The sequence below is a fragment of the Salvelinus alpinus genome, chromosome 22 (genome assembly GCF_045679555.1).
Source record: "Salvelinus alpinus chromosome 22, SLU_Salpinus.1, whole genome shotgun sequence".
Taxonomy (NCBI): domain Eukaryota; kingdom Metazoa; phylum Chordata; class Actinopteri; order Salmoniformes; family Salmonidae; genus Salvelinus; species Salvelinus alpinus.
Window position 1 is genome coordinate 41,984,353 of NC_092107.1, and position 12,175 is coordinate 41,996,527.

General features: G+C 46.0%; 1 protein-coding gene across 6 annotated transcripts in view; it reads left to right on the forward strand.

Annotated features, from left to right (window-relative positions):
• The window catches only part of LOC139549544 (stromal interaction molecule 1-like), an 87,647-nt gene extending 77,803 nt beyond the window's left edge, over window positions 1–9,844 (forward strand). Inside the window, exons 12-14 of one of the 6 annotated variants that reach the window (XM_071360152.1) lie at window positions 3,794–3,874; window positions 6,103–6,487; window positions 7,421–9,844. In XM_071360152.1, coding sequence (XP_071216253.1) covers window positions 3,794–3,874; window positions 6,103–6,487; window positions 7,421–7,955 — 1,001 coding nt within the window. In that variant the 3' untranslated portion in view covers window positions 7,956–9,844. Of the gene's footprint in view, window positions 1–3,793; window positions 3,875–6,099; window positions 6,488–7,420 lie in introns of all 6 variants that reach the window. The other 5 variants (XM_071360147.1, XM_071360148.1, XM_071360149.1 and 2 more) reach the window with 5 other exon arrangements.
• The last annotated feature ends 2,331 nt before the right edge of the window (window positions 9,845–12,175 follow it).

Here is a 12,175-nt window from a genome sequence, read left to right on the forward strand (position 1 = left end):
GTCTGGGCTATGATTATAGCAGACCCAGAGAGAAGGACTGATACTGTCTGGGTTATGATTATAGCAGACCCAGAGAGAATGGCTGATACTAACTGTCTGGGTTATGATTATAGCAGACCCAGAGAGAAGGGCTGATACTGTCTGGGTTATGATTATAGCAGACCCAGAGAGAAGGACTGATACTGTCTGGGCTATGATTATAGCAGACCCAGAGAGAAGGACTGATAGTGTCTGGGTTATGATTATAGCAGACCCAGAGAGAAGGAATGATACTGTCTGGGTTATGATTATAGCAGACCCAGAGAGAAGGACTGATACTGTCTGGGCTATGATTATAGCAGACCCATAGAGAAGGACTGATACTGTCTGGGTTATGATTATAGCAGACCCAGAGAGAAGGACTGATACTAACTGTCTGGGTTATGATTATAGCAGACCCAGAGAGAAAGACTGATACTGTCTGGGTTATGATTATAGCAGACCCAGAGAGATGGACTGATACTGTATGGTTATGATTATAGCAGACCCAGAGAGAAGGACTGATACTGTCTGGGCTATGATTATAGCAGACCCAGAAGGACTGCTACTGTCTGGGTTATGATTATAGCAGACCCAGAGAGAAGGACTGATACTGTCTGGGCTATGATTATAGCAGACCCAGAAGGACTGCTACTGTCTGGGTTATGATTATAGCAGACCCAGAGAGAAGGGCTGATACTGTCTGGGTTATGATTATAGCAGACCCATAGAGAAGGACTGATACTGTCTGGGTTATGATTATAGCAGACCCAGAGAGAATGGCTGATACTAACTGTCTGGTATATGATTATAGCAGACCCAGAGAGAAGGGCTGATACTGTCTGGGTTATGATTATAGCAGACCAAGAGAGAAGGACTGATACTGTCTGGGTTATGATTATAGCAGACCCAGAGAGAAGGACTGATACTGTCTGTGCTATGATTATAGCAGACCCAGAGAGAAGGACTGATACTGTCTTGGTTATGATTATAGCAGACCCAGAGAGAATGGCTGATACTAACTGTCTGGTATATGATTATAGCAGACCCAGAGAGAAGGGCTGATACTGTCTGGGTTATGATTATAGCAGACCAAGAGAGAAGGACTGATACTGTCTGGGTTATGATTATAGCAGACCCAGAGAGAAGGAATGATACTGTCTGGGTTATGATTATAGCAGACCCAGAGAGAATGGCTGATACTAACTGTCTGGGTTATGATTATAGCAGACCCAGAGAGAAGGACTGATACTGTCTGGGTTATGATTATAGCAGACCCAGATAGAATGGCTGATACTAACTGTCTGGGTTATGATTATAGCAGACCCAGAGAGAAGGGCTGATACTGTCTGGGTTATGATTATAGCAGACCCAGAGAGAAGGACTGATACTGTCTGGGCTATGATTATAGCAGACCCATAGAGAAGGACTGATACTGTCTGGGTTATGATTATAGCAGACCCAGAGAGAAGGACTGATACTAACTGTCTGGGTTATGATTATAGCAGACCCAGAGAGAAAGACTGATACTGTCTGGGTTATGATTATAGCAGACCCAGAGAGATGGACTGATACTGTATGGTTATGATTATAGCAGACCCAGAGAGAAGGACTGATACTGTCTGGGCTATGATTATAGCAGACCCAGAAGGACTGCTACTGTCTGGGTTATGATTATAGCAGACCCAGAGAGAAGGACTGATACTGTCTGGGCTATGATTATAGCAGACCCAGAAGGACTGCTACTGTCTGGGTTATGATTATAGCAGACCCAGAGAGAAGGGCTGATACTGTCTGGGTTATGATTATAGCAGACCCAGAGAGAAGGACTGATACTGTCTGGGTTATGATTATAGCAGACCCAGAGAGAATGGCTGATACTAACTGTCTGGTATATGATTATAGCAGACCCAGAGAGAAGGGCTGATACTGTCTGGGTTATGATTATAGCAGACCAAGAGAGAAGGACTGATACTGTCTGGGTTATGATTATAGCAGACCCTGAGAGAAGGACTGATACTGTCTGTGCTATGATTATAGCAGACCCAGAGAGAAGGACTGATACTGTCTTGGTTATGATTATAGCAGACCCAGAGAGAATGGCTGATACTAACTGTCTGGGTTATGATTATAGCAGACCCAGAGAGAAGGGCTGATACTGTCTGGGTTATGATTATAGCAGACCCAGAGAGAAGGAATGATACTGTCTGGGTTATGATTATAGCAGACCCAGAGAGAATGGCTGATACTAACTGTCTGGGTTATGATTATAGCAGACCCAGAGAGAAGGACTGATACTGTCTGGGTTATGATTATAGCAGACCCAGAGAGAAGGACTGATACTCTCTGGGTTATGATTATAGCAGACCCAGAGAGAAGGACTGATACTGTCTGTGCTATGATTATAGCAGACCCAGAGAGAAGGACTGATACTGTCTGTGCTATGATTATAGCAGACCCAGAGAGAAGGACTGATACTGTCTTGGTTATGATTATAGCAGACCCAGAGAGAATGGCTGATACTAACTGTCTGGGTTATGATTATAGCAGACCAAGAGAGAAGGACTGATACTGTCTGGGTTATGATTATAGCAGACCCAGAGAGAAGGAATGATACTGTCTGGGTTATGATTATAGCAGACCGAGAGAATGGCTGATACTAACTGTCTGGGTTATGATTATAGCAGACCCAGAGAGAAGGGCTGATACTGTCTGGGCTATGATTATAGCAGACCCAGAGAGAAGGACTGATAGTGTCTGGGCTATGATTTATAGCTGACCCAGAGAGAATGGCTGATACTGTCTGGGTTATGATTATAGCAGACCCAGAGAGCAGTGCTGATACTGTCTGGGTTATGATTATAGCAGACCCAGAGAGATGGACTGATACTGTCTGGGTTATGATTATAGCAGACCCAGAGAGAAGGGCTGATACTGTCTGGGTTATGATTATAGCAGACCCAGAGAGATGGACTGATACTGTCTGGGTTATGATTATAGCAGACCCAGAGAGAAGGAACGATACTGTCTGGGCTATGATTATAGCAGACCCAGAGAGAAGGACTGATACTGTCTGTGCTATGATTATAGCAGACCCAGAGAGAAGGACTGATACTGTCTGGGTTATGATTATAGCAGACCCAGAGAGAATGGCTGATACTAACTGTCTGGGTTATGATTATAGCAGACCCAGAGAGAAGGGCTGATACTAACTGTCTGGGTTATGATTATAGCAGACCCAGAGAGAAGGACTGATACTGTCTGGGCTATGATTATAGCAGACCCAGAGAGAAGGACTGATACTGTCTGGGTTATGATTATAGCAGACCCAGAGAGAAGGACTGATACTGTCTGTGCTATGATTATAGCAGACCCAGAGAGAAGGACTGATACTGTCTGGGTTATGATTATAGCTGACCCAGAGAGAATGGCTGATACTAACTGTCTGGTATATGATTATAGCAGACCCAGAGAGAAGGGCTGATACTGTCTGGGTTATGATTATAGCAGACCTAGAGAGAAGGGCTGATACTAACTGTCTGGGTTATGATTATAGCAGACCCAGAGAGAAGGTCTGATACTAACTGCAGTGGTAATCTGAGCTCTGGTGCTGCAGTCTCCTTCTAGAGCTCTGTCACTACAGTCCTCTAGTAAGTATTCTAATCCACATTAATTACATGTTCCCTCCTCCCTCACTTCCTCTCTCTCCTCCCACCAACACTTTCTCTTTGGTTTTTGGCTGCAGCTGCCGTTCGTGTCTCTGGTCCACCCACAGACACCAATTGCCTCAAGGACCGGCGACCCAGTGATCTGTGGTCCGTGGGTTCTGACAGCCAGTCCCTCAGGAAATACTCTGGTTGGCCTGTTAGCTACTTATTCCCCTTTGTCCTGACCTCAACGCTCTCTCTCCTTAAGTCAAACACCCCTGTCAAAACTTCACAGAGCACATACTGTAACTCTCTGGCCTAGTGCAGGGGTATGTAGATGGATATAGCTGTAACACTGGCCTGGGACAGGGACTGTAGATGGATATAGCTGTAACACTGGCCTGGGACAGGGACTATAGATGGATATAGCTGTTACTCTCTGGCCTGGAACAGGGACTATAGATGGATATAGCTGTTACTCTCTGGCCTGGGACAGGGACTGTAGATGGATATAGCTGTAACACTGGCCTGGGACAGGGACTGTAGATGGATATAGCTGTAACACTCTGGCCTGGGACAGGGCCTGTAGTTAGAGAAGGAAAACTGTCTATGCTGTGTCCATGTATCCCTGGCCGTACTGTCTCAAGCTGTCCAATGACTTGCTCTTCTTTCTCTGATCCTCATCTTCCTCATCACCCAGAGAACTCTTAGACCCTCTCACAACACACTGTCTGATTTTACAAATGAAGGAGGAAGGATTAGTTATGACAAAAATCCTCACCAGACACCAGTCAAACGTCTCACCAGACACCAGTCAAAGTCTCACCAGACACCAGTCAAACGTCTCACCAGACACCAGTCAAACGTCTCACCAGACACCAGTCAAACGTCTCACCAGACACCGGTCAAACGTCTCACCAGACACCGGTCAAACGTCTCACCAGACACCGGTCAAACGTCTCACCAGACACCGGCCAAACGTCTCACCAGACACCGGCCATACGTCTCACCAGACACCGGCCATACGTCTCACCAGACACCGGCCATACGTCTCACCAGACACCGGCCATACGTCTCACCAGACACCGGCCATACGTCTCACCAGACACCGGCCAAACGTCTCACCAGACACCGGCCAAACGTCTCACCAGACACCGGCCAAACGTCTCACCAGACACCGGCCAAAAGTCTCACCAGACACCGGCCAAACGTCTCACCAGACACCGGCCAAACGTCTCACCAGACACCGGCCAAACGTCTCACCAGACACCGGCCAAACGTCTCACCAGACACCGGCCATACGTCTCACCAGACACCGGCCAAACGTCTCACCAGACACCGGCCAAACGTCTCACCAGACACCGGCCAAACGTCTCACCAGACACCGGCCAAACGTCTCACCAGACACCGGCCAAACGTCTCACCAGACACCGGCCATACGTCTCACCAGACACCGGCCATACGTCTCACCAGACACCGGCCAAACGTCTCACCAGACACCGGTCAAACGTCTCACCAGACACCGGTCAAACGTCTCACCAGACACCGGTCAAACGTCTCACCAGACACCGGTCAAACGTCTCACCAGACACCGGCCAAACGTCTCACCAGACACCGGCCAAACGTCTCACCAGACACCGGCCAAACGTCTCACCAGACACCGGCCAAACGTCTCACCAGACACCGGCCAAACGTCTCACCAGACACCGGCCAAACGTCTCACCAGACACCGGCCAAACGTCTCACCAGACACCGGCCAAACGTCTCACCAGACACCGGCCATACGTCTCACCAGACACCGGCCAAACGTCTCACCAGACACCGGTCAAACGTCTCACCAGACACCGGTCAAACGTCTCACCAGACACCGGTCAAACGTCTCACCAGACACCGGCCAAACGTCTCACCAGACACCGGCCAAACGTCTCACCAGACACCGGCCAAACGTCTCACCAGACACCGGCCAAACGTCTCACCAGACACCGGCCATACGTCTCACCAGACACCGGCCATACGTCTCACCAGACACCGGCCAAACGTCTCACCAGACACCGGTCAAACGTCTCACCAGACACCGGCCAAACGTCTCACCAGACACCGGCCAAACGTCTCACCAGACACCGGCCAAACGTCTCACCAGACACCGGCCAAACGTCTCACCAGACAGTGCCATCCCTCATTTTCTCTTGTTTAATGCTATGTCATAGCTAAGACCCAGGTAATTGAACAGCCGTCACTTGCCTTTCTCACAACCAAACGTTACTGAAGTGCTCAGAACAGTGGTCAACAACACCAATTCAGGACTGAAATGTCTCCAACACCCATGTCTCCTGCCCTCCCAGTCTAATTCCAACCTACCTTCTTCCCTCACCCTGTGTGTTGTGTATAATCAGACTTTGGTTGTTGATAATGGTGTTGTTCTGTGTTGTGTCAGCAGCTCCCAGTATGATGTCCCTGCGTCAGCGCCACATGGACTCCCAGCTGACCATGGGCTCTCAGAGGTTGGTAGAAACCTGCCTGTTGGTGGGGCAGCAGGGAGACGGCACCTCCTACCCATCCAGGTCTAGGGCCACCCACCAACAGTCACACAGCCAGTCCTTCCAACAGTTTGAGGCTCTCCCCCTGCCTCTCCTGTCCTCGGCTGTCTCGCACCCCTCGATCATCTGCTCCTCCCCACCTCCTCCTTACCGTCAGGCCCACTCCTTCCACTCCTCCTCTTCCTCCTTACACGCCTCCGCTCCTCATTCCTCCCATTTCTATCACTCGTCTTATTTTCAGCCCATGGACACCATCCCAGACTTCCAGCGCAGCAGCAGCTTCGGGTACCCCTCTGCTCTCTTCCCTCCACACACACCGCATGCGCCTTGGTTTTTCTACCCGCCTACTTTTTCACCCATTCGTTTCACCTGTAGTATATTACATTTTTTTCCATATCTGGGTTGCAGTGTTTTCTCATTTTCATTAACGATAGTTTCATCTGACTATAACTCACCCATTTTGCAACCTGGGCATTAATACTTTTCTTTGAAAATCCATTTAGTTTTTTTCTTACATATTTGAGTTTTTTCCATCCACTCCCAACCCTTGTCTTTCCTGGTAGCCCAAACTACCCTGTCCCCTGCCTGCACTACTAACAGGAGTGGAGTTCCAGTTTCTGAGTAGTGCTCACAGTGTCCTGTTGGCGAGTAGTGCCCACAGTGTCCTGTTGGCGAGTAGTGCCCACAGTGTCCTGTTGGCGCGTAGTGCCCACAGTGTCCTGTTGGCGAGTAGTGCCCACAGTGTCCTGTTGGCGCGTAGTGCCCACAGTGTCCTGTTGGCGCGTAGTGCCCACAGTGTCCTGTTGGCGCGTAGTGCCCACAGTGTCCTGTTGGCGCGTAGTGCCCACAGTGTCCTGTTGGCGCGTAGTGCCCACAGTGTCCTTGGCTTTACAGGCGTTGGATAGATTACCTCCAGCATGCAGTGCTTTAGCTTGGATCCCCTTTTCAGTCAGGGCCAGTGCAGAAACAATTCCTAGCCTTTACCCCATAGGTACCCCATAGTTCTGAAAGGATTATAAAGGTGTAAGCATTCCATCTGGTGCTAAAACATCCACCTAGCCTATCAAAGGGGAAAATGGAGCTACTGCCATTGCTTATATCTGTCCAGTTCTTTCAGATCTACCTGAAGTGCCTAGGTGGTAGAGGCGATAGGATGTCTCTGGACCGTACCTCGCTGTCCCTCTCTTCCTCCACCGACTCTCTTCTGTTCTTCCACAGGGATCTGAACCGCTCAGACTCAGACTCCTCCCTGTCCCTCTCCCAAATCGGTGATCGTCTGTCCGCCTACAGCTCCAAGGGCCACCTGGTGAAACCCACCCCCTTCCTGTATGGTCCCCCTGTCCGCTCCGCCTCTGACGAGCCCTCCCTGCATGCCCACACACCTAATGGAGGGAACCGTGTCCACGAGGGAGGAGCCCAGACCGAGCCAGTCCTCGAGAGCCCCATCCTGATGAAGAAGGTGTACAGCATCGAGAAATCAGCCAGCCTGGGAGAGATGGACGTGGGCCTCATCGGTATGTCCATGTCAGAGTCCTCCTGCTCCGTCAGCCTCAACTCCACCGACGCTGACACCCCTTCCCCCACGGGGGGCCAGCCTGGGGCAGCAGGGGCAAAGGGAAGCAGCCGCATCCCTCAACTCTCCTCCAAGAAGAGCCCTCTGGAAGAAGACAGCGGCTCCACGGGAGAAGACACAGACTCCGTCGCCAGTCGTAAGAAACACACCTTCAAGATCTTCAAAAAACAGAAGAAATAATGACAAGGGCTACTGAAGACTTTTAAAGAGCTATTAAAGGTGTTTCACTTATTATTTCTGTTTTGGAAAACTTGTTTTGGGTTGTTCACTGGTCACAAGCGATGGCGCAAATCTTTGCCTTTAGGGTTTTCTAGGTACTTTCTCTGAGGGACTGTGGGAGCAACCAGCTATTCGATGATGTTTGCAATGGGTGGTATTGTATAGTGGAATGTAAGCACTATTTATTTTGCAGGAAAGTGTGCCAGTCGCTCAGAGGGAAAAAAGTATCCTGGGTGGATGTCTTCTGTTACTTACTTCAACCTGTATCAGTTTGCATGTCTTCACCTTTGTTTGACTGATATTTTCTGAATTCTCTTAGGTGTGTGCTTGGTTCTTGTCCCTATTCTGCTTAGACAACACTTAAAAACTCAGCTGTTTCTTGTCGTTAATCCCCGACCACCTCCTTGTTATGTGTCAGATGGACATTGAGCACTTAATGCCAGTCAGTGTTGGTCAATGGTGAGGGGAGGGGAGGGGGGGGCTGAAAAGGGCTGAACAATACTTGCAAAAACTTCCCGAGTCAATTGTGCTAACAAGAAATCTAGCAGTCAATGTTATCACAACTCTTCCAGTACAGCTGCAGACACAGCAAGACACAAAGTAGGCAAACATTTCCCTGGGATGGTGCACCTTTAGAAGTGAAAGTGCTAACTGGATTTAAACCCCTTGAAGACCCCAGCACATACAAAGCACAAGGCCTGTGTAACTGCCTTGTGTAATTGTCCCAATCATAGCCCTGATCTAAGTTCCCTAATAGAGGAGGAGGTTATTAAAATGACTACTTGAACTATATGAATTTCGTATCAATTTATGTTTATTGAAGTAAACCTCTACATTTGCAAATTGCCAATCATATCAATCTGTGTTGTAATTGTAGGAGATATCACGTGAATCATTAGGAGTGCTGGAGGAGACGCTAATCTTTTTAAGTGCCAAAACAAAGACTCGGGTCCAGTGGCCTTTATTCTTGTCAACAACTATATATGTACTGTCCGTTGTAAGTTAGAGGCAGCTTTAGAATGAGTAGCGCTGCCTTCTGTTTTTATTTGGGGACTCCAAACTAAAATCAGGTGATCAATTTGACATTGTCACCCACAACATTTCAAGCAGGGAGTTTCAGGCAGCATTTGTAATTCGAAGACTCCCAAGTTGTGTGTAGAGCATTTTCGAGAGGTGTTTGCTACTTTAGCGTGTACTGTAGACTACCCTGATCACCTAGATTCACATTATACAGCTCCAAAGTCAAGCACACAGTAATGGTATCTACGTGTCACCATTATAAACTCTTTATTGGTTTTGTGAAAGCACAAATGGTTTAGAAACGGATGTCACAATGCATTCTGGTAGTAGGGACTCTCCTAATAACGTCCTAAACAATTGACCCGCTCGACTGCTCCTGAATCTGATAACCAAAGCTGTGCTGCTAACGACACCATCGCCCCCCATGGAGGCCTCACACAGTGGTATGGATGAGAAAGAAATGTCATTCTTTCATTGATCAGTTGAAAACATGAACTTCCTATTGGTCATTTTTAAAGTGTAGTTTGTACCTCTTCTGCACGATGAAGCTGTAATATGAATTATGATGTCTGTCTGTTGCCAGGATACTGCACTGAGTTGTATTGATGCATGTCAGCTACTGTATTAACGTCTATAATGGGCTTGAGGCAGAGGTCAGCTCGAGCATCATCTCTGTCCACCTCTACTTAAACCCCAACTTCTCATTTTGAGCTTCTATTTATGAATACATATATTTGTACAGAGAAAGACAAATATTTTGCATCTTCTGTGGCGTTCTCTTGACTTTTATGGCACTCCTGCATGATAGCAATAAACTATTTTGAATGAAAGACATGGACTGTGTTTATCAGATACGAAGAGGTCTTTGTTTGAGGGATGATAATGCCAACACATAAAACAGTAGCAAGGTATGTGCTGTTATCACAGAGTAATTGGCACTGCATAATGAACAGACATGACATACTGGGATTTTGTCATTTATATATGCATTTTTTTTGTTTACTTTCTTTTCCCTCTAGTTCACAGGAAATCACAAGTGCAATATGTATTAAATGTGTGAACATTTTCAAATTCCGTAACAAATTCAGAGTGAATTTTTGGTTGAGTTGCCTGGACCCCATCTCTCAAATAATCCCTAAATCTGTTGGTCACGTGACCAGCGTCTGATTGCGTAGCGCTAACAGGTGTAGCGTTCTGCATTATTTACATAAGCACCTGTTTCGCTGGTGGACAAAGCAGGATGCAGTGGTTGAAAAAGTACCCGATTGCCATACTTGAGTAAAAGTAAAGAAACCTTCATAGAAAATGTGTGAAAGTGAAAGTCACCCAGTAAATACTACTTGAGTAAAAGTATTTGGTTTTAAATATGCTTAAGTATCATAAGTAAATGTAATTGCTAAAATATACTTAAGTATTAAAAGTATAAATAATTTCAAATTCCTTATATTAAGCAAACCAGACAGCATAATTTTCTAGTTTTTTAAATTTATTCACTGATAGCTAGGGCCATGCTCTAACACTCAGACATAATTTACAAACAAAGCATGTGTTTAGTGAGTCTGTCAGATCAGGGGCAGTAGGGATGACCAGGGATGTTCTCTTTATACTGTGTGTGATTTAGGCAATTTTCCAGTCCTGCTAAGCATTCAAAATGTAACAAGTACTTGTGGGTGTCATGGAAAATGTATGGTGTAAAAAGTACATTACTTTCTTTAGGAATGTAGTGAAGTAAAATTAAAAGTTGTCAAAAATCAAAATAGTAAAGTAAAGATACTCCAAAAAACTACTTAAGCAGTACTTTAAAGTATTTTTACTTCAGTACTTTTCACCGCTGGGAGGATGTTAGTCCAGGTTCTTGTGATTGGAATTTTTTCTCAGGTTTCTACCATTCAAAAGGACAGCAAACATAGCTTTTGTAAACTAGATTTGACTATATGTCCCTTTATCTGTGTATCTACTGGTAACCTTTTAATTTGACTGATTTTAGTGTTTGTCTTTCGTGTGCTAAAATCATTTAAACCTACATTTTATTGAGCAGCCGTCATCTTAAACAAATGAAACACCCCCACACTCGGACCATGAACCAGCATTACTGGGATAGGTGTTTATTACTGTTTCTCCTCAGTTTACAGGTAGGCTATGTTGTACTATATCTATTTTCAAAATACCTGTCATACCCGCACACAGTAATGTTTCAATTTAGCTGCTTAATTTTAAAGAACTGTATCAACTTTGGATGTACATACTATTATGCAGGCTTTCCGCCTATCCCTCCACACAGATGGTTTGGTGTTGCTGAACCGTTTTGTGTCACATCGGTTACATTCACCCCCCTTTCGACCTCCTCCTTTTCCGCAGCAACCAGTGATCCGGGTCAACAGCATCAATGTAACAGTATAACTTTACATCCGTCCCCTCGCCCCGACCCGGGCGCGAACCACCTCTGCACACATTAACAACAGTCACCCACGAAGCATCGTTACCCATCGCTCCACAAAAGCCGCGGCCCTTGCATAGCAAGGGGAACCACTACTTCAAGGTCTCAAAGCGAGTGACGTCACCGTTTGAAAGGCTATTAGCGCGCACCACCGCTAACTAAGCTAGCCATTTCACATCGGTTACGCTGAAAGATTTGGGCTTTGTGTTGGGTGATATTTTAGACTTTTATTCTCCCCTGTTGCCAGGTGTGTGTCCTCCATCTGGGTATTCCTGACGCAACGCTGCCAGGAAAACATGTATGGCGTCTTTCACCACGTAGACTACCAAACAAACTGCCACTCCCAATTTATTACTCAAATGTTCAGGCAACATAATGCTCTTCCATCCTCACTTCTCAAACATTTTATTGCCTATTTCTTTATTAAAATATATATTTTTGTAGGTGTAGATCAGCTTAAAATTGCAGATAGATTGTGGTTTCCATGAATGTTATTGTCTGCATCATTTCCAATCCCCCATATATTTATTTTTGTAAATATATATTTATATACACAGTACCAGTCAAAAGTTTGGACACACCTACTCATTCAAGGGTTTTTCTTTATTTTTTATATTTCTACATTGTAGACTAATAGTGAAGACATCACAACTATGAAAAACACGTGGAATCATGTAGTATCCAAAAAAGTAACAATCAAAATATATTTTAGATTTTGATTCTT